At 47.8% G+C, this 27,160-nt stretch overlaps 1 protein-coding gene across 2 annotated transcripts in view; it reads left to right on the top strand.

Annotated features, from left to right (window-relative positions):
- The first annotated feature begins 693 nt into the window (after positions 1–693).
- GNAO1 (G protein subunit alpha o1) overlaps positions 694–27,160 on the top strand; it is a 141,026-nt gene continuing 114,559 nt past the window's right edge. For both annotated transcript variants that reach the window (XM_006908762.3, XM_006908763.3), the window contains exons 1-2: positions 694–811; positions 1,029–1,071. In XM_006908762.3, coding sequence (XP_006908824.1) covers positions 694–811; positions 1,029–1,071 — 161 coding nt within the window. The remainder of the gene's footprint in view (positions 812–1,028; positions 1,072–27,160) is intronic.

The following is a 27,160-nucleotide window of genomic DNA, read 5'->3' on the forward strand; positions in this document are numbered from 1 at the left end:
CCCCCTCCAGCTGCTGGCTGCCCGCGGCTCCCTCGCGCTCTCCCTCTCTTCGGTAGGCTCCACCAAGCGATGCGAGCTCTGGGAGACAGCGACGCCGCTGCCCGCTAGAGACCTGTCCCCCGGGCCGGCCCCCTGCCCAGCCCTGTCCAGCGCGCGGGGGTCGGCGAAGGCGCCGCGGACGCACCGACGGCTGAAGACCACCCCTGGAAAGGAAAGGGCCCCCTAACTCACTCCCTCCACACCCCGCGCCGCCGCCTCCTCCTCCGGCAGCAGCGGCTGAAGGACCCACCCTGCCCCCCACCCCACCCTCCGCCGGCTCCGGCTGCGGCTCCTGCCTCGACTATTTTATTTATTTTGGGTCCTGCACAAGCCTCAGTGTCTGCATCCCGCGCCTCCTCGGACCGCGGGCGCCTCCTGCCTCGGCTCCGGAGCCCCAGACCCCGGCCACCCTCGCCTCGGCACCCCCAGAGCCCCGCCAGCTGTCGCGAGTCTCTGCTGCTAGAATCTTGCTAGCGGCTGTCTTTTGGGGTATTCTGGTTTCCCGACATTTTTATTTTTAGCCAAGGGGAGGATATCGTGATTTTTTTTTCCCCCTTTGAGCCCAGGCTCTGCTCTCTGGGGGGGTGGGGGGCGCGCCGAGCCGGGGAGCCGTGCCAGCCGAGTCGTGCGGGCTGTGGCAGGGAAGGGGCCACCATGGGATGTACTCTGAGCGCAGAGGAGAGAGCCGCCCTCGAGCGGAGCAAGGCGATTGAGAAAAACCTCAAAGAGGATGGCATCAGCGCCGCCAAAGATGTGAAATTACTCCTGCTGGGTAAGGACTGGGCTGCCACCCCCATCCCCCGACCCCGGACACTTTGCACCCCCTCCGCCAGTTCCCCCACCTTACTCGCGCCCCAGGAGACCTCGTCCCCGAGTTGGCACCACCATGTGCCCAGGATCTCCCACCCTCTCGCATGCCTTACCCCCCCCCTCCCCTGTTCCCCTAAACTGACACTCACCAGTTTTTCCCCCCCTGTCTGTCCCAACAGGGGCTGGAGAATCAGGAAAAAGCACCATTGTGAAGCAGATGAAGTAAGTCCCTGTGGCATTGAGATTTGTACTTTTATTAAGAATAATTTTTTTATCATGTATTACCTTGCTCACTCCACATTGCTCTACAGGCCCGGTTTTTAATTCGCGTACACACACACACACACACACACACACCTGGATTTGACTCCCCTCCCCCACACCCTACGTTGGTTCTGGACCCTTCATCCCAACTCCTGGGGTGGGTGTTTTTTGGTGGGGAGGGCCGGGTGGGTAGCGCCTGTAGTTGTATGAATGACAGTGTCCGCCATATTGATCAGAACATCACACTATTGGTTTGATTATGATCATTACTCTTGCTGTGCGGTGTTTCATGTGTCTCGCTGCCTTCATTTCTGTCTCACTGTGTTTCATTCTGTCTCTTACTCCTCCTCCCTCCACCCCCCACTCCATATCCATAATCCCATTTCCCCCGCTCTTCTCCTGGGGCAGCGATTTTGAACTTGGCTAAAACATGGAGGGGGCCCAGCCCTAGATTCCTGGGGTGGAGGATCAAGTGTCTGCTGTTCATGGATTTGGTGCTGAATTGGAGGTTGTGCTGTCCGCCCCCAAAAAAGAGGGTGAGGGTTAGGGGAAGGGGCGTGTGATAGGGGAGGGGATGGGTTTCCAAGTGGATGTGACTGGCACAGCTGTATCCAAGGCTTAGGTGGAAGGGGGATGTTGGCTGTGAGGCAGAATGCCTGTCCCTTGCTGCCCCTCTTCCTCCCCCACTCTCCCAGCGTTTGCTGTCCTGACTCTGGCAGTTTTCGTTCATTCTATAGTCTTTATCAGTGTATTTATTTACACTCTGCATAGGCCACGTTCCGTGTAATCTACCCACAATGCGGATTTCAGGCCCCACTTGCCGCCGCCCCCTTCTGCCTTAGATATCAGTTTCCCCTCCTAATTAACTGGGGGTGGATTTGAGTGATGGTTAAAAATTAAAACAAAATGGGATATTCCTTCCCTTCCACACTTTCTCAATAAGAAGCCTCGCCCCTCCTTCCCACTCTCGGGCTTGCTTCTTGCCCCATCCACTCGGCAGTTCCTGGTGAGCCCACAGGCAGCTTGCTTGGGGAGTGGGTAGCCTGTGGGGAAAGGGGTGCGCGCCCTCAGGGCCTCCTGGCCCTGCTGCTTCCGTTGACTTGTCAGTTCTCGACGAAGGAGTTCGTTAAGGCCGTTTAGCGAGGATTCCACGTCGCTTTGCTGTGACACCTTCGTGCACACACAGCTCCTAATTAGGGGTTGCTGTGCAGTAAACAAAAATGATTATTTTTCAACTTGACAGAATAGCCGAAGTAATTGCATCCCGTAGGAAAACAATGGAAAATAAAAACCTCTTTCGTAGAAAGGAGGGTGGGAGACGACGCATGCTTGCGGTTTCAGAACCAAGATGCAAAAAATTTTGCATGTGTAACAGGCATGACAAGCGGGTTCTAGGCGGCGCCATGATGGTAGGGAGTAGCGACTTGGAGACAATTTCCCCTGTCTGCTTGACATTTTCTTATTTTTGTTCGAGAGCTCCCTTGGGCTTTCTTTGCAGAGGCCCCCTCGGCTCGCCGCACCCCTCTGAGCCACGGATAATTTGGCCTGGGGCTTCTCTGGTGCTTGTGCAACCCAGATGGATGGGGAGGCGGGGCCTGGGGAATCGCTCTTTGCAACAAGGTGCAAGTTCCATCTGCCTCGAGCCCTTGTAGGTCGGTAAATGCAAGCAGCCACCTATTCTTCCCAAGGGGAGACGTTTCGAAACTTTAGGAGTCTGTAATCTGCAGTGGCGGGCTCAGAGCCCGGTAGAAGCCCCAGTCACGGGAGCTGGGTGAGGTTTCAGGCGTTGCGAGTGGTGGACAGCGCCCAGCCGAGGCCAGAAAAGTCGATGGGGCTCAGCTCGGCGGCGCTCGGCAAGGCTCGGCGAGGGCTGGGCGCGGGGCTCGGGGCGATTCGACGCTGTTCGTAAACGAGTCGGGGCCGGGGCGGAGAGAGCCGAGCTTCTTCGGAGGGGGCCGAAGGCATTCGGTAACGCTCGGGGAGGAGGAAGGAGGGAGGTGGGTATGCTAGAGTCTGCAAATTAACTTTGCATCCGCCAAATCGAACTCCTTACCTGCTTTTCTGGAACATGCCTCATAAATTAGGTTGATTTAATAGGTTTAAAAATATATACCAAGTCCCCCAAAAGGTATCTCGCCTTTTTTATTCAAAGAGAGTGGAGCTCTCTGAAGACATAGGTGTGCCATTTTAGAATGAAAATTCCTAATTATGTACTGGGACAGGAAATCTTAAATGAAGGCTGTATGTGGACTTAAATGTAGACTTTACCAAGAAAGTAAGTCTTATTTGTCTCATCTTTGGTTACACTAAAGAAGGAAAAAAATTCACACCAAGTTTTTGATGTTTGAGATGGTTAAATCAGATATCTGAGCATTTCTTCTCTTTTCCCTGCACTCCTCCCTTTTCTCATTTCCACAGGACACATTTTGGGAGAGAAATGTCAGACAAAACTAAGATTTTGTAGGTAAAACTATTAAATTTAAAAAAAAATACACCAACTCTCTTTAGGTAATAGGCTAGGTTTTTTGAAAGGTCAGAGCGATTTCTGGCTCATGTAAATGTTGTTACAGGGGACCCTGGTGTCTTGTCCTCCTGAAACATTCATGAATGGCAGCTTTTTCTGTAAGTCCTCCAGCTTGGCTTGAAATAAATCAGATCAGGGCCTTGTGCCAACCTGAATGCAGGACTTGTGTTATTAACCACAAAATGTGGGATTGGTGTCACTGTATCCTAGTGACAAATTCTTTTGAGTCCTTCCTTGCAGAAATGATTTTCCTGATCGCCACTTGGCTGAGAGTTACTCGAGTCAGAAGAACTGTACAATGGGTGGGGCCAGGCCTGAAAATCTAGGTGGCGTTTACGGAAAGCAATTGAGGACTTGCCTGTGCAGTGTAATTGATGACCAACCTCTCAGGCCATACAGATGAGCTGATTATAGGCTGCTATTTTATTTCACCTGGGCAGGTGGAATATACCCTATGAGATACCCTATGCGTGGTTGATACCCTATGAGAACTTGATGATTTCCTAATGGGGACTGGGGTTTTATAGCTCAGCTTATTGATTTGAGAAGAAGAATGTTGATATTTAGACATCTTCAGACCCTTTTTAATCAGCAATCCAGAAGATCAGAGTCATTCCATTCAGCCTATATTGTCATCTATGTTGTAGCATGCTAATTAGAAGAAGGAATAGGCTTCCATAGTAATTGAAGTTATATGATAAAGGACTGGCTGGCAGATGCTGCTTAAAACAAAGTGTTAACACCTTCATCAGCCTAGAAACTTTGCAGAGAAACTGACCTTTGAAATTCTTTTGCTTGATATACATTGTAATGGGAAACTTGCATCCGCTTAAGAGATGTCATAAATTAGACTGTCACTTTAAAAGACTAATTCTTAATATTTTATTAAAAATTTCATTTGAATATAGCTTTCTGGTTTTTTTTAAAATTGCATATGTGATTGTAAACTAGTGTTTGGGAGCTCTGTGTCGGATAATCCAAAACATTTTAGTACTGAGAAATAAACAGTGATCATTGAGACAGCACAGATATAATTTCACACGTACCATGAGTAATCAGTGTCTTTTTTTATGTGTGGCATTTTAAATAATTTCGCTTATTAGGAGGTTGTAGCCTCACCTGTGATACAACCTCACCATTTTTGCAATCAGTAGGACTCTTTTAGTTATTCAGACTAACTAATATTTTAAAAGGCAGAGTTAATTTTATTTAATTACCAAAACCTTTACAAAGAAATCTCTTAGAGAATTATATTTTATGAAGTATGGAATCAACAGAAAATCACTTTAAGTGACTTCCTGTTCTGAACAAATAGTAACAACTGCTTGGCCGTCTACCTGATGAAAATGTAAAATGAACTGTGGAGTTGCTATGGGCACCAGAGTTTGCCCTCATTTAAGGTGTTGAGCATTTTGTGATGTCGCATCTGGGCTATCTGTCTCTGGAGCATTAAGTGGATTTTTAGGAAGATAGAGAGCTTGAAGGCGGCAATGAGGCACAGCCTACTAGATGGTATGCTTTACATAAATAGACACAGTAAAATGGAGCACTTTGAATGTGCGTTCATTCCCAAGGTGCCTACTCAGGGCCATTGTAAAACAGATTTAAGGATTTGCCTGATGCAGACATCATGCTCATACAGATATCCCAGCCCTTACAGTGGGATATGATTCCAAGGACAGACCCCACCCTGTCAGGAAGGCAGCCTTAAAACATCATCTGCTGCCAGAAGCCGGTGGTTTCTTCCTACCAGCTCACCGTGGTATTGTGATTAGGGTGTCTACTGTCTGGCTGGGGTTCAAGGCAAGCCTGTGTTCATTCAGCACACCGTCGTTCAGCACCTACTAAGTAGTAGGCATGAGTGGAGGTGAATGGCAGCTTGCAGCCATTACTTCGTAAAAGTGAAGCCATCCTAAAAAGCATTTTCTGCACATCCCCAAAGGGTCCCATGTTGAGGCAGCTCCCCGCTGAGAACTACTCTTCTAGATCTGTGGACTTGTTATTTCTGCAGTCATCCCTTTGGCTGCTGTGCTCCCCTCCCTTCCTTCTGTCTCCATGTTTATTCAAATGAATGCACCTTGCTCTCTGGAGACAGCGTGAGCGCGAACAGAATGTCAGATCAAGTAGCAGATGAGTTCTCCTTTGCTGATGGATGGTGCTCTCTCCTTCCTTACTGTTCACTGAGCTGTAAATACCAGCAGACCTTCCTGCCAGAAGAGTAACAAACAGTCCACCTGATCTCCTCAGGAATCAGCTATGGAAGTCTTGAGCCTCTGTTACCTGTTGGATTCTAAAATAGAACCTGCCTGCTTGTTGAAAGCGTTGTTGCTGATTAGATTAAATGGATGAGGCTTTATGGGGGATCGACAGAATCCAGAATTTCTGTTCTCTGTGTGTGGGGGGAATAGACTGTATTTACAGTGCCCAGAATCAGAGTACTGTCTTGTTTCTTTAGCACTTGGAACTCCCCAGATTAGATTGTGCTTCTTCTCATACCACATCTACTAGAGATAGGACAGGATCGCTCGTGTTTTTCAGCTGCTCACAGTACCCTATCCCTGATAACACTCAGATTTAGTATGAGTAGAATAAGGTCCAATTTTTCTGACATGTGCTCAGTCCATCTGGATGCAGGGACTGGGCTCCCTGTCTCCCAGGGTGTTTCCAGTCTCTCATTTCTTATGAAGCCAGACAGACCATTATCTCAAGAGCACATCTTGAGCTGAAAGACAATAGACAAGCTGGTGAGGGGATGATTTCAAACTGAGAAAACATATTGGAAGGGTTTAGCCCCAAATTTGACACTAGCAGAGAACAACTTTTGATTGTGAAAAAAAATAAATGTATATATGTGTGTACACACATGCTATATAGATTTTAAAATAGCAGATGCTATGAGACGGGCACTTCACCTCACTTTCTTACTGATTGCGTCATCATAGAAAAAGGTGTTCACATGAACTCCATTCTAAGGATTTGTTTGAATTTGTATCACATTCTTATTTTATTTTGGGCTTCTCATTCATCCACAATTGTGATTAGAAAGAAGCCATCCAACAAATCAGTCATCCGCATAGAGGGGGAGGAAAGGAAGGAGTAGTGGCCTGTTACCAGTTCAAAGAAATAGGTAGTTTCTTGGTTAGTGAAGCAGTTTAGCGCCCTTCAAAAATGAGAAGTGATTAAGAGCACGTACTCTGTAACCAGGCTGCCTGGCTGCAAATCTTGGCTCCACTACTAACTAAATGTGTGACCTTAAACATGTTACTTAACTTTTGTGCCTCAGTTTCTTTGCCTGTAAAACGGGTCGATTATAAAAATAACTACCTAATAGGGTGTTGTGAGCATCAAACGATATAAGAAATGCCTTTATGATGGTTTTCTAGAAATGATCATACAAATGTCAGCTATAGTTTTTATTTCTTTGATTGAGGGGCAGGTGTTCCCTTCCCATATGGAGTTCTCTCGTCAGGTATGTGGGACTCAGCTGTCCTGAGAGCCAGGAGGCGGGTGCTGTGGTTCCTGCTCATGGCCTCTTCCCCTCGTCTGCTCTGCGGCACCAGTTATGTAACAAACTGTGTTGTCATAACTGATGTGACATTTTTGATGGCGCAGCTGCTTCAGTCCAAGAGGCTGGAGTGATATTACAAAAAGTAGGAAGGAGCACTGGACCTGGAGTCAAGACAAGTGGCTCTGCCTCTCCTCTCTGGGGGTTCCAGTTCCTAAAAATTGGACCAGGGTCACCCCAAGCTCCTTTCCTTTTCTAAGTGGTCTATGAAGTTGGGAAGCACCTTCATTTTCTGGGTCTTGAGGTCTCTGATGCGAGGCTCTAAATGTAAAAGCATCAATTATGGTTCCGTCCTGCGGGGGTGGGGGGTACCCATGAAAGCTCTTTTAAGGCCAAGATAACTGTAGAATAGCAGCCTCAACCACAAAGCTTTATCAGCCAGGAAAGTCACAGTCTTGAGGGACATTTCAAGAAAACCACCTCTAGCCTAACTTTTCATGCAGACGTGGTTGTCAAACCAAAGAGGAGGACCTAAAAGTATCCATTAGTAAGAAACACAATGGTTCTGGGAGGAAAGCCCCAGTGACGTGTTAGAAGTAGTTCGTCTGTGGCTTCCTGAAGGCTCAGAAATGGAGGCAGCCCGGCTTCCACCAGGCGTGGCTGCACGTGAAGCACCTTGCCTGGGTTCAGGGGCGCAAGACCCAGGGACTTGGGGGATTGCAGACCAGTGAAAGGGGAGGGCCCGGAGAACTGTGTTTCAATTTCGACTCACTCTGTAATCTGACTTTGGACAGGTCATTTCGTCCCCAATTTATCTCTTAATGAAGACATGGGCTTTCACCATAGACTGTCTCAGGCCTCTTTCAAGTTTCTAGCTTTAAGACACAGTAAATGCAAAGAGAAACCTAGAAGCTGAAACGCAGGGTTGATCGTGGGAGTATTTACCGCCCACAGCTTTTATCTGCTGAGCCATCTTTAGTTTTAATTTTCTTTACAGAAAAGAGGAAAAACATTGTGCTTTTCATAGCACCAAAAAAATTAAAGTAAAATAAAATCCTTCAAGGCTAATAGTGCCCCAAATTTGTTCCCCTACTCGCTCGATTTCTCAAGCAAGAATGGAGAAAAAAGAAAAGGGGACGATATATAAGGCTAGGACTCCATGGTCAAGGATTTACCCTGGATTCTCTGCCTAAGGCTTAGCCAAAGAGTAGGTCTTCTGTGAGAAATGGTTACTTATGGGGACAGCTTCCCCAGCCAGTAAAAACTCAGGGTCACCTGCCTCCAGAGTCTCAGAGCATGTGGTAAATTAATTAGGTGTTTATGTGTCTGTCTCCCTTGCTAGTCTGGATGCCCCCGGCCTACCAGGGCTCTCCAAAGCTGGGGTGGTGACTTATTTTTCCTCATAATACAGCACCGAGCCCAATGTCTGGCACCAAGTAGGTGCTTAATAAATGGTAGTTGAAACGAGGTACACTGAGAACGCAAACTCATTTCTACGTAAGCCAGAATAATAATATTGAAAGCCTTTGATGATGATAGGCTGTGGTCTTCATTTTCAATCCAATCCGTTATCCTCATTTGTTTTTTTCACACCAACCTATGAAGAAATACAGTCATCAACTCCATCTTTCTCCATCTTTCTCCATCTTGAGGAAGTGAGGCTCAGAGAAGTTAGGTGGCTAGCTCAAGGCCACACAGCTTAGTAAGTGACAGTGATGCATTCAGACCACGATTTGTCTAATTACAAAACCTATGTCTTTTCCATTCTAACTCCACATAGTGCTTAATAGACCACCACCAGTGTAGGCAACGGAGAGCTAGCAGGTGGGAAACCAGGACCCATCAGCAAATGGGATGGTACTAGCTTTGGTCAGTAGCTGACCAGAACAAGTGTTTGATTGGTGCGGAGTTCCTTCTGGAAGTGAAAGTGGTGGTCATCATCGCATATCACATGGATTCTGACACCGGTGTTGCCTAACCACCATCTGGACCACTCCTGAAATCATTCCACTCCTGCCTCAGAGGTGTGGGCCATTCGTAGGTGGCAATAGAGAAGCTATCACGGAAGTCTGTGGCTTTGGTGCAAGTGGGTGGCTTGGAGAAGACTTGAGAAAGACAGGATTGTATGATATCCATCCATTCATCTGTCAATCCATCAATCCTTCTGTCCATCCATAAGCATTTTCTGAGTCCCTACTGTATACCAGGTATACACATGGTGTCATGGAGGTAGAGAGGAAGGTCTCAGCCCCTGCCCTTGAATTCAGCCTAAAAAAAGCTACATATAAAAGACACTCCCCATTCAGGGCAGGAAGCTCCATGAAGCTGTGGGAGAACAGAGCGTGCCTTTTCCAGACAGGAAGTTCAGGGAGGTCAACCAAGAGAAAACGACATGTGGGCTGAGTCTTAAAAACGAGTTGTAGTTAGCCAGGTAGAAAGAAGGAATGCTAGGCAGAGGGACCAACATATGTCAAAGCACTAAGATATAGCACCACATGGAACATGACAAGAATGTAAAATAATTTGGTTTGATTAGAGCAAAATATGTAAATGGAGTTTCAAGAGATGAAGGGTGAAAGCTGAGACAGATCAGGTCATGAAAGGCCTCACCTATTGTGCTAGTTACTTTGGATTTTATTCTGAACATAATGAGATGTTACTGGAAGGTTTTAAGGAAATGAGTATTAGGATCAGTTTGCACTTTAGAAAGGTCACCTGTGTGGACTGGACCAGGGAGTCCGGTCCAAAGGTTAGAAACCAGATGTAAAGTTATTTCTGTGATCCAGGTGGGAAAAGATTAAGAACTAAATTAAAGCAGTGGTAGTGGAATAGAAAAAAAAAAAAGGACAGATTTAAGAGATATTTGGCCAGTGGAATAATTGAACTTAATTGTTGATAAATTGGAAGGGCATTGAGGAGGAACTAAATTATCAAGGATGTAGACAAGAATGAGTGCAGGATTCCTGGTCCAGGCCACTGGTGGAATGGTAGTGCCATTCCCTGAGATAAAAAAAAGAAAATGAAGAGCAGAAGGGAAGACTTGGGGAGAAAAGCAATGACTTAGTTTGATCATGTTGATGATTCTTGGGGCAAAGGGTCGGTTCGAAATTCTGTAGTGCTTGTGGGTATTGAGAGCCATGGAGGTTGGTAACCTCAGCAGGATGAGTGAGAAGAGGGGATAATGCAGAGGATGCATCCCCCACCACACACACACACACACACACCAGCTCCAGGCAATGATAATCTTTTACACAGAAAAGCCTATGAGGGAAACAAAAGCCCGTGAGAGCTGGAAAGAAAACCCAGGGTAGAGCAACTCTGTGAAAGCCAAGGAAGGAGAGAATCTCAGGAAGGCAAGGAAGCAGTTAGTTGAGTCAGATACTGCAGCAGTCAAATGAAGTGAAGACCGTCAGGTGTCCACTGGGTCTGGAAAGTTGTTGGTGGCTTTGGCAAGAGCAGTTCCCCACTGCAGTGGTTGCTGAGCAGTGAGTGGTACTGAGGAAACTGAGGCTGCGAACGGAGACTCCTATGAAAGAAACCTGGGATGTAGAAGAAAGGGGAGCAGGAAAGGGAGGGAGAAGGGGATCTGGGGCTCAGGGGGAGCTTTATGTTTATTGTTCATTGGGCTGTCGTGGAGGGACCGGGATCCATGGAGAAGCCGTAAAGGAAGAACCCAGATGGAGGGAGATGTTGCCGGTACAGGGAAGAGGAAGTAGAGGGAGCAGAGCCCCGGCAGGGCGGGCGGAGAGCGATGCGGTCGTGGATGGTGGCGTGATTGGACCTGAATGTGCACCTCCTTCCCCGAGACTGCCTGGAGGGCAGGAAGGATGTGGAGGGTGTAGAGAAATTTGGGGGTGGGATGGTGGGGACAAGAAGTTGAAGGAGTCCCTGCCTTATCATTTATTTTTCTCAGCAAAGTGGGAAGAATTAAAAAGCAGCTGTGCTTATTTACTGGCACACCAAACACTAGTAATCTTTATTCTATTCAAACTACTCATTTATTCATTTACTCCGTATTCGTCTAGCACCTGTTATGTGCGAGGCGCTGTTCTAGGTGCTTAGGGATCCGGTGGTGAGCAAGTCAAGTCCCAGGGGAATCAGGCAATGACTTTGTTAACAAGTAATTAGACACAGTAATTATAGATTGTGAACAGTTCCTGGGGTCACACCTTGGTGAGGCCCTGTGCTGATCGCACTGAGGGATCCGGTCCCTGCCCTCAGAGAGTGGAGCCAGTCGGAGGAGACAAGTCAGTGGCAGAGTGCACAGAAGAGGCAGCGGTGGCCTCCGATTGGCACGAGGCAGGCAGGTGGAGAAATATTGCAGGCCGTTCTATTGGGGCCGCCGGTCACTGCTCCCTGCCACTTAGAGATCGAAGTGGGGCGACTCAGGTCTTGCTGTTCTTCACAATAGCCTATTGTCCTGGCCACAGCGATGGGCCCAGGGATGGTCTGTGACTTAAGCCAGGCCAGGCAGTCCTTCTCTGGAATTTTGTAGTTATTATGAGAAGACACTCTTCATCCGGGATCCCAGCAAGGTCCTCGCGGGGCTGGAATGATGACAGCCTGGAGCTGCCTCTGGCCATGTTCCACCTCTCTGGTGCTCTGTGCAAGGAGAAGGCTTGCTTATCTTGAGAGAGACTGGGACTCTGAGAGGTGGGGAGACAGGGGAGGAAGAGTGGGGAGGAGAGAGGGAGGGAGAGGAGAGGGGAAGGGGAAGCCAGAAGGACATCTGATGATATTATTGTAATCTCTGAAGCTGGCTCTATAGACTAGACAGTCACGTGAACCAATAAATCTCTTCTTTTACGTAAACTAATTTGAGCTGGAATTCTCTCCTTTGCAACCAGAATCATCCCGATGAGAAGGGTAAGCCCTTCCGCAAAGAAGAAGCAGTACGAGCTGGAACACAGAAGCAGGGCGCAAACACGCAGGCGGCATCGGGGAGCAGTGGGCAGGCTTCTGTAGCACAGCTGGGGGTTCGTGGGACTATGAGAAGCAGTAGGAAGAGTGGACTTAGACTGTGGGGTTCCCTGGTCATTTTGCCTAGGGGTATATATTTGGAGAACTTGGAGAAGGGAGACCAGAGAAGAGGCTTAGGAACAGAGAGAGAGATTTTTTTTTTTTTTTTTTGGTCTAAACTAGGAAATTGGTAGGAAAGTCAATAAGGAGTTGGGTGGAGGAGAGATGCAAGAGATGAGACCTGGTATCCAGCTGAACACGGGGAGAAGAGAGGAGATCAGGAAAGTCCTCCCAGTTTTGAACCTGAGTGATGGAGTTGTGTCATCAAGCTAGGAAACAAGAAACATGCAGAGAGGCAGCAGAGGGACGGTGGCAAGCCGGACCATGAGCATAAGTTCAGGTCCTTGCAGGATTTTCAGGAAGTCGGTGGTTTTCTCAGGAAGCCTCTCTGGTGTTTAGCAGAGAGGTCAAGGCTGGAAGAATAGGGCTCGCCTGCCGTGTGTGGTAGAGCCTTGAAGATGGGTGCAGTGACTCTAGGGTGAGTGTGCAGATGGAGAGAAGGGGAACCCAGAGAAGGGGAACCCAGAGAAGGGGAACCCAGGGAAGGAGCCCCCCATTCGTGGAGGTGAGCAGGAGGGCCTGCCTTTGGTAGACTTACAGGCAGCTCCAACTGGGGAGAAATGTGCTTCAGGAGGTTCTGTGTGGCGAACAGGGTTCTCTGCCACGGTGTTGCCACATTAGATGAGGACTGAGAAAAGGCCATAGTGTTTGGTGGTTGAGGCTGTCACTGGCCTTTGAAAGAGCAGCTGCAGTGGAGGGAAACAGAAGCCAAACTCAAGGAAATTTTAAGGCAGAGATAAGACTTGCCTAGGAGTAAAGAAACCTGAGTTCTACCCCAGCTCTGTCCCCATTAGCTTGGTAGCCCCAGGCAAGTTGATTAACTTCTCTAGGACTTAATATCTTTACATAAAATTTGGGACTGGACCAAATGATCTATAAACTTCTGCTCAAGTCATAATTTAAATCTTGCCGTCCAGCGAAACAGATGTTCTCATAGCAAAGGAATTCCCTACCTTCTCCCTTAGTCACCCCCAACCGAGACAATAAATTATAACAGAATTAAGCTTTCAGAAACCTAGTGCTAATTGAGGAAGAAAACTGGGCCATCAGCTCAGGGAATTGTGGACACCAGCGCATGTCGTATCCACGCGTACTCTCCACTGAGAGTGTGGAGCCCTGTGGGGTAGGAACTTGTCTCGTAATGCGGTCAGGGTTTCCAGGACCAGAATCGTGTGCTGCTCCTCCACAGGGAGGAGTGCCGAAGATGGTTCCAGAGCACAGAGACAGAACAGCCCCAGCCACGTGGAGGCACTCCAGCCAGGACGGGCGGAGAAGAGCTGGAGGCATCTTGCCTCGGTAGAGCAGCAAGCCTGAGGACCCCAGAAGGCAAGGGCACTGGCTCTGTCTCTGGCTGTGGTCCCATCACTGTGGGACTTTGGGGAAGGGGTGGTGGAATGGCAGCGGGGAGACCCACCTCTTGGGTTATGACCATTCCTCCCACCCTTTTTCGTCCGCAATTGCAATATAAGTTCGATTTCTTTTTGAATCCTTAGTTTCAACCATGTGGACCTCACAATTTCCTAACTTTTTTGGCACCTGTTTGTTCGTTCTGTGAATACCCACGGAAGACCAACTCTGTGTTGGCGCTTTCTAAGTTTCTCGGAGTAGAGCCCTTGATAGGACCGACATACTCCATGCCCTCAAGAACCTTCCAGTTTTAGAGAAGGGAGGTTGACAGTACACAAGTAAATGAATAAGCAAGGTTGTTTCACCTCGTGATGTGTTCTAACAGGAGAAAGTGGGCTTGAACAGTGTTGAGAGGTTGGGGGAGATGAGGGATAAGACAGCACGAAAGGAAGGATCTGAGGAAGCTGGAATCACACATGCAAGGGCCCTGAGGCAGACATGATCAAAAAGAAGGCCAAGGAGGCTGGACCAAAGGGGAGGAAAAGTGACTGTAGAATTGGATTAAAGAGGCAGGGAGGAGCCACCGTGCAGGGCCTGATGGCCATCGAGAGGCAGTTGGGTTTCATTCTGAATGCGGTAGGGAAGGGTTGAAACGCTGGACAACTTGACCTGTCTCATATTTTAAAAAGACCCCTCTGCATTCTGGAAAAAGCAAAACCGTAGGGACAGAAATCACATCAGTGGTTTCTAATGCAGGTAGGAGATAGACGGACTCTTAATTGTAGTGGTGGTTACACAACTGTTTGTGTTTGTCAGAACTCATCAAACTATATGCCACTGTGTGGAAGGTGGACGACAAGCAGTAGGCATGGAAACGGGACCATCTCGTAGTCCACGCAGTACATCCACTCACTGCTGGTCTTGCGGTTTAGCCCGTGTTATGTGCCGTTCCTGGCGGCTTCCTTCAATCAGTTTATTGATGTGTGTTCCTAGTTTTCCTATTTACATAGCTTTCCTTTACAAGTGGTGTGAAAGCTCAATGTGGGTAGAAACCATCTGCTGCTTTTGTGTGGGCCCCTGGTAGATGCTTATTACATATTTTTCCTTACATTTGAGTGGCGCTTCCAAGTTTACAAGCTGCTTCTACATTCATTATCACCTTTGAGCCCTACAGCAACCTCATTAGGCTGCCCAGACCGCACCACATCCCCACCTTATAGATGAAGTAACATGAAAATAAGTCAGTGTCCCAATGTCGGAGAAGCATGAATGTTGGAGATTTTGGCTTTGTTGCTTTTTGGCTATCAGTGTGATTTGGCAGAAATTATTTAATCTCAATGAACTTCAGTGTCCTAATCAATAAAAAGGGACTAAAAATAAACATATTGTACATACACTGTGAGGATTAAATGAGGTAACACAGCCAAAAGCGCTTAGCATGTAGTTGAAATTTACTCGATGGTCGTAGCTATTTGTATCATTTTTACTGTCAGATAAAAGCTGTACTCAAGGCGATGTGGCCAGTCAGTACATGACAAACTAGATCCCAGTCAGTTTTTCTGACTCCAGGTGTGCCTCTCCTTCCGTCACACCACTCAGTACGTTCTTATTGGTTGTCAGTTGATTGATTCCGTGCTAATTGTTTTTTACCAGCTCAGGTCCTTCAGTGCAGTCATTGACCATTGAATAACTCAGCCAAGCTCACCAGTCGACACAGGAGACAGTGGTGAGCCAAGACAGGTTCCATCTCTGTCCTCGAGGGTGGAGATGCCCTGCGCTTCATAGTAAGCACGACAGTTCGCTGAGAGGCGAATGGAGGATGCTGAGGGAGTTCCCGTCTCAGTTTGGACTCTGGGAAAGCTTTTGGAGGAGGCAACATTGAAACTGTCTTTTTTAACAGAAAAGCATTTGGGGGTGGGTGGGCATAGATCAACGTACATGCAAAATGTGCATTAATCTTACATGTTTAACAGGTACTTTAAAAGCGAGCCCTCATATAATCATCACTGGGTAAAAAACAAGGATATTGCTTGTACCCAAGAAGGTCCCTCCCTCACTGGCCTCTACCTTGACTTTTATGCGGTTTCCTTGCTTTTCTGTAGACTTTATCACCTGCGTATGCATCATCTTATATAGTTCAGTCTACCTGGTTTTGGAATCACACTCTTATGCATTAAGTCTTATATCCTCCTTCAGCACTGTGTTTGTAATATTCATCCAAGTTGTATATAGCTGTAGTTTATTCACTTTCATTGGTATTTAGTATTCTATAGCATTCATCTTATGAATATTTATAATTTTCTATGTAGCATTCACAGATATTTATAAATATTCAAGAAAGTGCTCTATGTTATTCATTTTATTGCTATATACCTTCCATTGTTATATACCAGCTATGACTATACCGTAATTTATCCATTCTACTGTTAATGTGCCTTTGGGTTATTTTGAGTTCTAGGCGATTATGAAGGATGCTGCTATGAATAACCGTATAGATACATATCCTGAGGCATATGCATTTGTGAAGGGTTCTTTAAAGTAGAATTGCTGGGAATCTTCAACTGTATTAGATAATGCCACATTGTTTTCCAAAGTGATTATTCCATTTTACAGTTGCAGTAGCACAGAGAATTTCTATTCCAAATCTAGCCATGACTTGGTATTGTCAAACTGTTTAATTTTTGCCAAACTGATAGGTAAGTAGTAGTATCTTGTCGTAGTTTTAACTTACCTATCCTAGATTACCAATGAGGTGAACAACTTTTTATATGTTTACTGGACGTTGGATTTCCTCTTTTGTGAAGCACCTTTACACTTGGCACTTTTTTTTTTTAAGTTTTAATTTTCTCATTAATTTGTAAGTTCTTCATTATTCTGGATACTCATTTTTTTTTCCAGTTTTATTCATTGCAAATATTAGCTGCCATTCTCTGGCTTGTCTTTTCACTTTGTTAATAGTGTACTGTGATAAAAAGATGTTTTTATTTTAACATAGTCAGATTTTTCAGTCTTTCCTTTTGGGTTAGTGTTTTTTTGGTGTGTCCTATTTAAGAAATCTTTCTTTATCTTGAGGTGGCAAAAGCTATTCTTTTTTTTCCCTGTTCAAAAAGCTTCAAAGCTTTTTTTTTTATTTCATATTTTGGTGTTTAATTCACTGATGTTTGATTCTTATATACGGTGTAAGACTGGGGTCCGATTTCATTTTTTTCCTCTAAGGAATACCCATTTGTCCCGGCTCTGCTTGTTGAAAAGGCCATTTTTGCAGTCCCTTCTGTAGAGTCGTCTCTGTCATAAGTCAAGTGTTTAAACACGCAGGGACCTGTTTCTTGGCTCTCTATTCCATTTCATTGGACTCTTTATTTCTGTGTCGATGTCACGCTGTCTTCATTACTATAGCTTTATAACTTGATTTAGCAAATTCCTCCACATTGATCATCTTCATGAGTGTTTTGGCTGTCCTCAGCCCTTTGCTTTTCCATGTAAATGGTAGAATCAGTTTATGTCACAAACACACACACACGCACACACACACCTGTTGGGATTTTGGTTCCTATTTCTTTAAATCCATTCATCCGTTTGGGTAGAATTGACATCTTTAAATCTTGAGTCTTCTTGATCTATGAGCATGGTATGTTCCACCATTTATTTAACATAACTTCCTTAAAAATATTTATAATTTTCTCCAGACAGATTTTATATACTTTTTGTTAGCTTTATTGCTAGATACTTGGTATTTACTATGGTCTTATAATTGCTTTTTGTGGATTGCATTTTGTATCTGTTGCAGGTGTATTGAAATAGAATTGATTTTCTGTATATTGACTTTGTGTTCATCAGCCTTTCTTAATTTTTGTATAAAGTCTAATGGTTAATCTGTAGATTGTGAGGTCCAGAGAAGGGAGTGACCAGTCTGGGCTCCCATTGCTAGCTAGTAAAGGAGCAAGAATGAGTGTGGTCCCATTTCTCCTTAACTTCCCAAGGGAGAATATTCAGGAAGGGTTAGGGGAAGCCATTTGGGGAGAAGGAAATGATATTTATTGAACATCTATTATTTCAGATGCTTAATATTCGGCCAGCCTACCTCACGGTCAAGTTATTGGTTATCCCCATTTTTTAAGTGAAGAAAGTGAGATTCAGAGAAGTTTTCCAAAATGCTTGTTTAGGGTCATCACCAAGAGGACAGTCTAGAGTTGGAGGAGTCCCATTACTCGTATTACCAGTCGGCACACCTGCTGCAGTCAGTGTAGACACCCACAGAACTCTCTGGGCCTCTTACCCTCCACCATGCTGTCTCCCAGTGCCCCACCCCTGCGCAGATCTGGGGCTGCCGCTAGCAAGCTGTACTCGCATCCTCAGACTCACGCAGGCCTGCTTATTGTCAGCTCTTGGGTTAAGTTTCTACCCAAAGTTCCGAGATCAGTTCCCACCCCTGCCCTCTACACAGTTCCCTCCCAGCTGAGAAAATTTGTTCACAACTTGTTGGGTTCTAGGAGCCAAATCAGGAATTGCCCTGGGCATCTTGACTCAGTCCTGACTTGAAAATACGGTTGAGATTTTATGAGCCTGCTTTGTTATACACCAGACTGGAGAGGATTTATGGGTGCCTTCCTTCCCGGCACCCCTTCCCCCAGTCGTGCTGAGCGTCAGGAGCTGCCTGCAGGCAAGGAGGAGGTTTGCCAAGGAGGAGGTTCGCCGTTGCCGGCTGTGCAGAGGAATTGTGAAGTGGTCTGTTTGTGAACACAGCCCAGCAGTCTCTATTCACCCTGACAGCTTCCTACTCTGGAACACACGGCCCTTCATGGGGTGACTGTAAATTATGCAACTCTGCAGTTAAACAATGACGAATAATGGCAAAAAGGAAGGGACAAACTGTGGATGGCAGCCTGGGTCTGAAACGTGAGTGTGCAGACTTAGGCTGCGTGGCGATTAATGGAAGGACGATCTTTCGCAATTGAGAAAGCCAGGAGGTCCTGTCACAGGCTACTTGCGAGAGTGGGTTTTACTTTTTTAAAAACGTAAATGTTCTTTCCAAATCTTGTTTACCAATTCTGGGAGAGTTTTAGAAACTAGGAGGAACATTTACAAAAGAAAGTAGTCACACGGTATTACCAAAAGTAACTCAATGCCCTATAAAGTATTTAACCTTTGTCTTGATGGCCTCAGGTCATCATTTCCGTTTATTGCTTTGTGCTAAAAATCACGAGGGCCACTTACGGCAGTTGTCCCCCCTGCCTTCCCCACCGTGTCCTGGAATGCAGTTTTCTGCTTCGATATGCTTTATATAATTTTCCTTTGTCTTCACTTGCTGTTATCTGTCAGGTCTTGCTGCTCGCGGTGTTCCTACCTCGAGTGTTTTTCTCCTTCTCTTGTTCTGCTCTGACTCTGCAGGGGCCTGCAAAACTGAGAGACTGGGTTTGTCACAGCAGAGTGCAGGGCAGGAGTAAACAGGACATGAGCGAGGACCTGAGGGACTCTTCCACAGCTAGAGTGCTTGTGCTTTAGGGCCCGGACCTTTCTGCATCTGCCTACTTCTGACACAGGATTAAGTATGTAAAAATGAGTTGACAGCTGTGAAACCCTCTACACATGTCAGTGATGGTGACAAGGTGCTATTGTTGTGCAATCTGGTGCTCAGAGTTCTTCATTGTCTTTCATGGCTCCTGGCAGGGTTTCGAGTCACAGAAATTGTTGGACGAGCAGCTCCTGGACAAGAGTAATGTACTGCCATTTGTTACAAAAGATGCTGGGCTGGTTTTAGCAGCAAGGAGGCGAGTACGAAGCATCTCTAGAGCAGAAGTGCTCTGCTGGGCCCTTTCTGTAAAATGACATGGGCACCCACGGGTACGACACAGGGCGAGACTGTGCGATGGGCAGGGACGTCCCCAGGAACCACCCGCAGTGGTGGACACCCTGGGTATCTGGTCACTTGCATGAGAACTTAAGGTCACTCAGCTAAGCCAGGCCAGACCCAGTTACTGCTTTTTGGTCAAGATCCACACTCGTTCTCTCAGGGAAGAAAGAATATGGACTTGGCTGTTTTCAGATGTCTGTAGCCTCTCACCAAAGTGTTTGGAACCATTTGGATAAAATGGTTTCCACCAACATTATTGTTCGTTCACTTTTTGCACTCTGCAGATAGTTGAATGCAGCACTGTTTTAAGTGTTAAAACTGAGCAATTCACCGCCTCATGGAATATTCTTCCATTCTAGTTGGGGGAGGCAGGCAATAAACAAACAAGTAAAACATAAAGTGGTTCATCGGATGATAAATGCTATGGGAGAAGAAGAAAGCGAGGAAGGGGTCAGGCGTGGGGAAGGGATGTGGCAGAAGCGGTCAGAGAAGGCCACGCCGAGACGACATTTGAGCAGACTTGATGGAGGAGGGGGAGCCGGTTACGTACAGTGGAGCAGTGTTCTCGGCAGAGGGAATAGAAAGTGTGAAGACTCGAGTCAGGAGTGTGCTTGGTGTGTGTGTGTGTGTGTGTGTGTGTGTGTGTGTGTGTGTGTGTGTGTGAGGAACCACAAGGAGTTCCGTGTAGCTAGTCAAAAATGAAGTGGGAAAATGGGCGCCCTTGTGTGGTCCACGGTTATTTGGAGGGTGCCCTCACTTAAAGGTGGGGTCAGGAAGAAAGCGCCATCACAAATCTCCATATGTTTGAGGAACCACAAGGAGTTCCGTGTAGCTAGTCAAAAATGAAGTGGGAAAATGGGCGCCCTTGTGTGGTCCACGGTTATTTGGAGGGTGCCCTCACTTAAAGGTGGGGTCAGGAAGAAAGCGCCATCACAAATCTCCATAAACCTGTGGCTTGTGAGCGTGTGGACTCTTATTCACCTGCAAGGCCAGCTGCTTGGGGAGGGGGTAAGGGTGACCTCCGCGTGTGTATGTGTGTCATGTGCGTACATGTGTCCTGACAGAGTAGGGACATGGGAGGGCAGGAGCCCTGCCAGGAAGGAAGTGATTGACTCCACATGGCCTAGGACCGATCATTTCTGGCTAATCTTTAGGAGACAAGGGCCTGGAGAGTATGGGCACCTGGTGCCGCTGGTCTCCTAGTGGAGGAGGCTGTCATCGTTGGCCTTGGCTCTGCCTTCTGCTCTCCCCTTCTCCCGTCCTCAGACCACAAGCACTGAGACCTGAACAAAGACAAGGACGCTGGCCTGCAGACCTCATTCAGGGTTGCTGGGGTCCAGGTGCGGCCTCCGCCCTGGACATGCTCGGCAAGCACATCTGGGGTCAGGTGCAGATCCCTGGGATCCAAGACCACAGGGCAGGTCCCTTGTGTAGCCCAGAAGTTTAGTGGCCTGCAAGTAAACCACCTATATTGATGTGTTTATTTAATGTGTTTTAGGACAGAAGGTCCCTAACACATCAAAACCATGGTTTTACAGATAATTACATTTAGGTTGAAGTAAGCAGGACATTTTTTAAAAGGCAATAAAAATCATGAAGGTGAGAAAAAATGAGGATTTGGACAGTGTATCCTCAGAGCTGCCCTTAGCACGGGGCTGATTTCTGACTGGGGTTCCTGCCCCCTTAGGACCAGAGCGCCTTGGAAGAGCTGGTCCTCTGCCATCTTGGGGAGGTAGTAGTAGCGTCTGTGTCCCAACCTCAGGCCCACGAGCTGCCCTGCATTCCCACTGGGTCGTCTTCTCAGCGCTTCCTGCCGGGCGTGTCTGTCCCCTCGCCCGCACCTGGCCGCGGCCCCCTCGCTCCCGTCTCCTGCTCATCCCTTCTCTGGGTCTGTGGCGTAGAGCCTCCTCAGCTGTCTTTCAGAAATGCCGTTTTTGCCCTTCTCTGTCCTGCACAGCCACATCAGATGGTTTCTTTTCACCCTCTGCTTTGGGTCTGACACCTTCCTCAACTCTGAGAACAAACCCTAATCCAGCCCACCACACCGATCCCAATCTGCCCCTCACCGGTAGGATGCCCTCTCTGGCGTCCCTGCACACCCCTGCCTCCTGTCTGCCTCTGTGCTGGATGCTAGGCAGGCTTTCTCTCTCCCTTTCATGCACAGATCTGGCCTGAGGGCCAGCTCTATGGGGTGTCTCTCTGGTCACTAACCCACAGTGAAATCTTCTTTCTCTCAGTTATTTTGTGCGTGATGTCTCCAGCTCACCATTAGTTTTTTAATGCGCTGTCATGGTCCCATGGATGTTATCCCTTCGTTTATGCGGGCATCACAGGCATGCATGAGCACGCATGCGCTATTGCCAGCATGGTCCTGCTCCCTGCGAGGCTAGCAGAGGGCTCTGCACATGAGCTTTTTGGAGAGAAGCAGCTTGAGTGTGACGGTGAAGTGTGCCAGCGTTGGTGGTGGCCCTGCCTGGTTTGAATCCGAGCTGTGCTGCCTTCTAGCTTCATGACCTTGGGCCAGTAAGTTTGAGGATTATATGAAACAGAGTAGAACGTATTGAACACAGTACTAGGAACATAATAATTATGGTTGTTATTGTTCACCCAATTGGCAAACACTTGGATGTGTAGGACTTGTTTCCTCATCAAAGTGTAAACCTCCTGTGGAAAGTATTCCAATTCATACTCTTTTCTACCCCATAAGCCAAATAGGTCCTTAGTGCACAGTGAATATTCAGGGTAAATTTACATAATAAGTAGAGTGGCCCATTTCCACTGTTGTGGGTTTTCTCATAAATTGACTTGTTAGGCATGGAAGCTTTCTCTATGCTATGAGAAGTTATGTATGTATTTGGGTCCTCAGGGGATAAAGAATTGCTGAGCCTGTCACACACCAGCTCTGTATTGAGGACTTACTATATGCGGGGAGGGGAGGAGACAACTATCTCCAACCGCCCCAACCCTTCTCTCCACAGCCTAGACCTGGGCCTCTGCTCCCTTCCCCTACAGATCTTGGGATTTTCAGCTCATTCCGGCAGGTGCTAGGGCCAATGTTAAGTACCAGAGGAGCCTGTGACAGAGCTGCACTGCTAGGCCCTTCCTTCCTATTGCTAGGGGCAAAAAAATCTAAAGAAATAATATCTTGATCTAGGCAGTGATTACACAGGTTATGCTTCTATAAAAATCTGTGGAGCTGTAGACATAAGATTTGTATGTCTTGCTCTTTATAAATTATGTTTCAATCTTTTAAAAGGTAATAATAGTGTTTTTTGTTAAGCAAATGAAGGCCTTGGAAATTAAGCAATGCCTTTTTGAGTCTCCTAGCCTCTGAAGAGTCTGATTCTATGGGGAGCAGGGAGGGACGCTCTGTGTGGGGAGGTGTTTGACCCCTCAAAAGAGAAGGGCATGCCCCAGACAGCCTGGTGTTCCCTACTCAGCTGTTTGCATCAGCCACCTATGAACCGCCTTCATCCTGTGTGCACCTGGCAGTGGAGACCTGGGAGGAGATGCCCCAGCACCCGCTTGAGATGTGCTGAATCGCCCAGCACATGAGTTCACGGACATAGCCCATTTTTGGCACAAACCTGCCCGCCTCTGTGAACAGCAGGATTCAAGTGCCGTCTCTCCCACTTGCCAGGCTAGGAGTCAGCAGTCCGTACCCTCACTGAGCCTCAGGAGTTTTTATCCCCTGTGAAGTGGTGACAATACCTGCGATGTAAGTTTTATGTGCCTGGTGAGAGGAGCAAGTGAGATCATGAGTGGGAAAGTCTTATAGGGCCGTGAAATAGAAACTGTCAACAACGCGTCCCCTCAACTCAGCTTGATCCCCCTGATATGGGCAAGCCCCGGATTTTCAGGGACAGTGAAGCCCCGCGCTGCAGTGTGCAGGCTCTGGAGGCAGTGTGCCTGCATTCATTGGCTGCCAGCCCTATGACCTTGGCCTCAGTTTCCTCAGTTGTAAAATAGGATAATGACATTACGGGCCCCACAGGGTTGTAGTATGGATTAGGTGAGTTAGTCCAGGTAAGCACTTCGCTCGGGGCTCAGGTATGCAGCCAAAATGACCATGGGCAAGGCTGTCTGCTAAGTCTTGAGAGGACATCTTAATTAGGCAGTAGCCTGAAAAAGAAAAAAAAAGAACAGATCTCATTGAATATAACTGCTTCGTGCACTAGCTATATTTTCCATGACTCAGGGTTTGAGATTGATTATTTGCTGTATTTAGTAAGTTTTTTCCATCCTAAAACCTTTAATCTTTCGAGTTTAACTAATAAATAAAGATCCCCTGTGACATGTCCTTGCCTTCAGAGTTTTGCTGCAGCATCAATAGTGAGCTCTGATTCACAGTTCAGCGAAAAAGTGACAGACTGGGTATTCTTGTTCAATTCAAGGTGATTGCTGCATCGTCATTTTTAACAGGACACCAGATCTAGCTAAATGCTGGCAGCGAGGTAGTGTGCATATTAAATTGAGGATGCTAGAGATGCAGGTCGAGCCTCTGCATCCTTCTCTTATGAGCCTGTATTCTAAAACATCATATACAGCTGACATAGTGGCTTCCATGCTGCCCAACGGGGCAAGTCAAGTGTTGGCTCTTCATCAGTTTTTTAAATGATATTGTGGAGCCATGAGCTGTGGGGAACGCAGAGAAGGGGAAGAGGCCCACCTCGCTGAAGATCTGCCAAGTGGCCCCGTTCACATACGTTCAGGTTATTCAGTCACCAGACTTTGCACAATGAGTTGGGTGTTATGACTCCCTTTTTAGAGATGAGAAAACTAAAGCAAGGTTAAGTCAGTGGTCCACATTCACTCTCATGGGACGTAGCCAGGACGTGACCTCAGTAGCTTCCCCGGAACCCTGTGTTGCTCTCTTCCAGAGTTATCGCTGCCACTGTGTTGCGTGTGAGTGACACCCCCAGGATGTTATTCCTGAGTAGCTTAAAATCAAATAAGGGAGATAAGACACATAACTAAATTAATAATAACACGTGGCGAAGTCCGATAATGGACAAAGAATGCGCTTCGTACGTTCCTGGGAGGGAAGAGGCAGTCACTCAGGTAGAGGCAGGGGACATGCCAGGCGACTCACGGCCTGAGATCAGTTCTGTCGGGCTTTGCGTTTCGATCCAAATGTCCAAGTGCGTATTTCTGATCGTCCAGAAATTGCCAAAAACAATCGAGAAGCTGCGCCCAGCCCCAGGTGGGCTAGGAAATCCTCTCCGCGTCCCCGGTGGCCTCCCCCTCCGTTTCGTCCCTGCCTTATGCTGGAGATAGCAAGTGCTCGTCGTTCTGAGCGGAGCCGCTCTCCCTCAAAGCGGGATGCCCAGCTGGCTCGTGCTGTCCCGAGCGTGGAGGCGATTGGTATCTGGGCCTCAGCCTGTCCCCCACCTTTCGGTTCTTACAGGAGTGCTAGTTGCGGGGCAGAGCAGACTATGAGGCAGCAGCGTCAGTGGAGAAAACAAAAGTAGAGCGTCCGTGCTCTGCCACAGTGAGAGGTTCCAGCAGGTAATTCTCGTAAAATGAGCGATGCGGGGCCCGGCGCTGAACTTGGGGCCCAGCCACACCGCCCACCGGGGTAACTGGCTGCGCGGGCCAGCTTGAGAAGGGCATTTGCTCTGCTCCCATCAGAGCTCAAGGGCAGCCTGCTGACTCCCTGCTTGCTGTCTGAGTCCCGGGTCAGGCTCCAGGCGCATTGTGACCGGCCCTGCCTACCTCTCCAGCCAACCTCTCCAGCCAGTCCCCGCGCTTCCTTCTCTGCTCGAACCTCCCTGAACTTCCGTCAGTTTCTGAGATGGACTTCCTGTGCTCCCACATCCATCTTCAGGCCTTTGTCCATCTTGCGCCCTAATCTTTTTATCCTGCTCTTTGGCCAAATCCTACTCGCCCTCTAGGCTTCAGCAAGATGTCACTTTACAGAAGCCTCCTCTGAGCGCATAGGCCACGGGTGTTTCTCCCGCACGTGGAACAGACTGACCCTCTGCCCCTCCGTTATGTCGTCACTGTGGGCATACGCCCACACCCTTTTTCAGACATGAAAGACTCCACTTAGAGGGAACGTGCTTGGTGGAGCAGTCTCCTGCCTCCACCCTCAGCTACACCTCCGAGTTGACCCATTCCAGAGGGAGGTGGCTGCACCCTAAGGTTACCATGGGACGTGCCCACCTAATGTCGAAGACTCAGTCGCTGGTGGGGATGTCGGTGCACGTGGGGAGCGAGCCGTTACCCGGTCACCACGCCAGCTCTGTCCCACGGGCTCCTGAGTTCAGAGCCGCTAAATGAATCTTCCTGTTCCCCTTCCTACCCGGAGCCCCGGACACCTTCCTGCAGTGAGAACGCACCTGACCCTCCATTCCCAGCAAGACCCCAGCTTCGGGAGGACACTCCCGCATGGGGGAGACGCCAGCCAGGCTTGGAACGCTGAGGGGCCCCATCACATCTCTGTTCTTCTCAGAGCAAAAGGCTTCTTGGGGGGCTCTCGGTTGTGCAGATCCTCATAAGTGTAATTGCCTTTCAGATTTTTCTTTTGTATCAGATAATAGATCTGTCCTTTTCCCAACCTAAGCCCCGTCCCCCAGATAAAGACACACTAATACATAAAGAGGAAATTTAACTCTCCCTAGGTCACACAGTCAACCATATGTCAAGACTTGACTCCACATCTCTGAACCCTTGATGTAGGGCCTCGTCCATAACCACATCCTGCTTTTTGTTTGGCTGTCATGGCTCTGACTTCCACTGTTCTCTGGAAGAATCCTGAAACTCCCAACTCATAAAATAGCCCCTGAGAGAGAAGCGTCCGAGGTGTGTGCTAAAGATCCTAGGGCAGTGGGGAACCTGCTGTCACTGGGTCGGGGCCTCAGTGCCTCGGGTCCTCCGAGGTCTAGTTCAAAAATCAGAGAAGGCCCTCGTCAGTCCAAAACTCCAGCAAAGCAGAGAAAAATTACACATCAACCAGCCTGACGCTGAGAAACACCAGGACTGCAGTGGCAGCCCCAGAAACACAACAGGAAGGGCAGAAGATGGAGGAGCACAGGTGTGACATTGTGGTCATTGTTATCATTTCAGCAAACTTGTACACATGCCTGTGTCCTCTGGTCTTCGATTTTTCATCCCAAGGCAGAGAGAAAGGTGACCAGCCTCAGAGCCAGTGATGGCGCTCCAAAGAATATAAGCACTGTCCTTCTGTGTGCGGATGGCAGGATGCCAGGTGGGATGTGGGAGAAACTCAGGAAAAGAGCTGGGAGTCAAGCACAGAAGTTTTGCAATGGGATTTAACAAGGTTTTGAAGAGAGCTGAGCTTTGAGATGAGCAGGAGGTTTAAAGCCTTTATAAGGTCTTCCTAAATGATGCTGACAGCTAAGAGTGGCATGCCCCTGAGAGTCTGTGATTATCTCTAAGGAGAGATCGTTATGGGAGCCTTATTAAGAACAGAGCATGTCAGTGGGAGGGAGGGAGCAGCAACGTGTTCACAGTTCTGAAGGGCAAGTGAGGCAGCCTCCTTGATGTGCAACGTGCTTTGCAGTCCTTTTTCATTTTTTCTGCATCAGACTCACAAGGTTGGGAGAGAACCCCTCTCATCCCCAGAAATCGTAGAATACTAAGGTTGTTGCAGCAGGAGGTGGTGGGCTGCCTGTCTAAGATATCCTTAAAATAAACCCTCGAATGGGCCCGGGGTGTGCCCCTCTGCAGCCTGTGCGGTGTGATGATCTAGATGAGAATGCCGCCCTAAACCCTGGAG

The sequence above is a fragment of the Pteropus alecto genome, unplaced genomic scaffold (genome assembly GCF_000325575.1).
Source record: "Pteropus alecto unplaced genomic scaffold, ASM32557v1 scaffold123, whole genome shotgun sequence".
Lineage (NCBI taxonomy): Eukaryota > Metazoa > Chordata > Mammalia > Chiroptera > Pteropodidae > Pteropus > Pteropus alecto.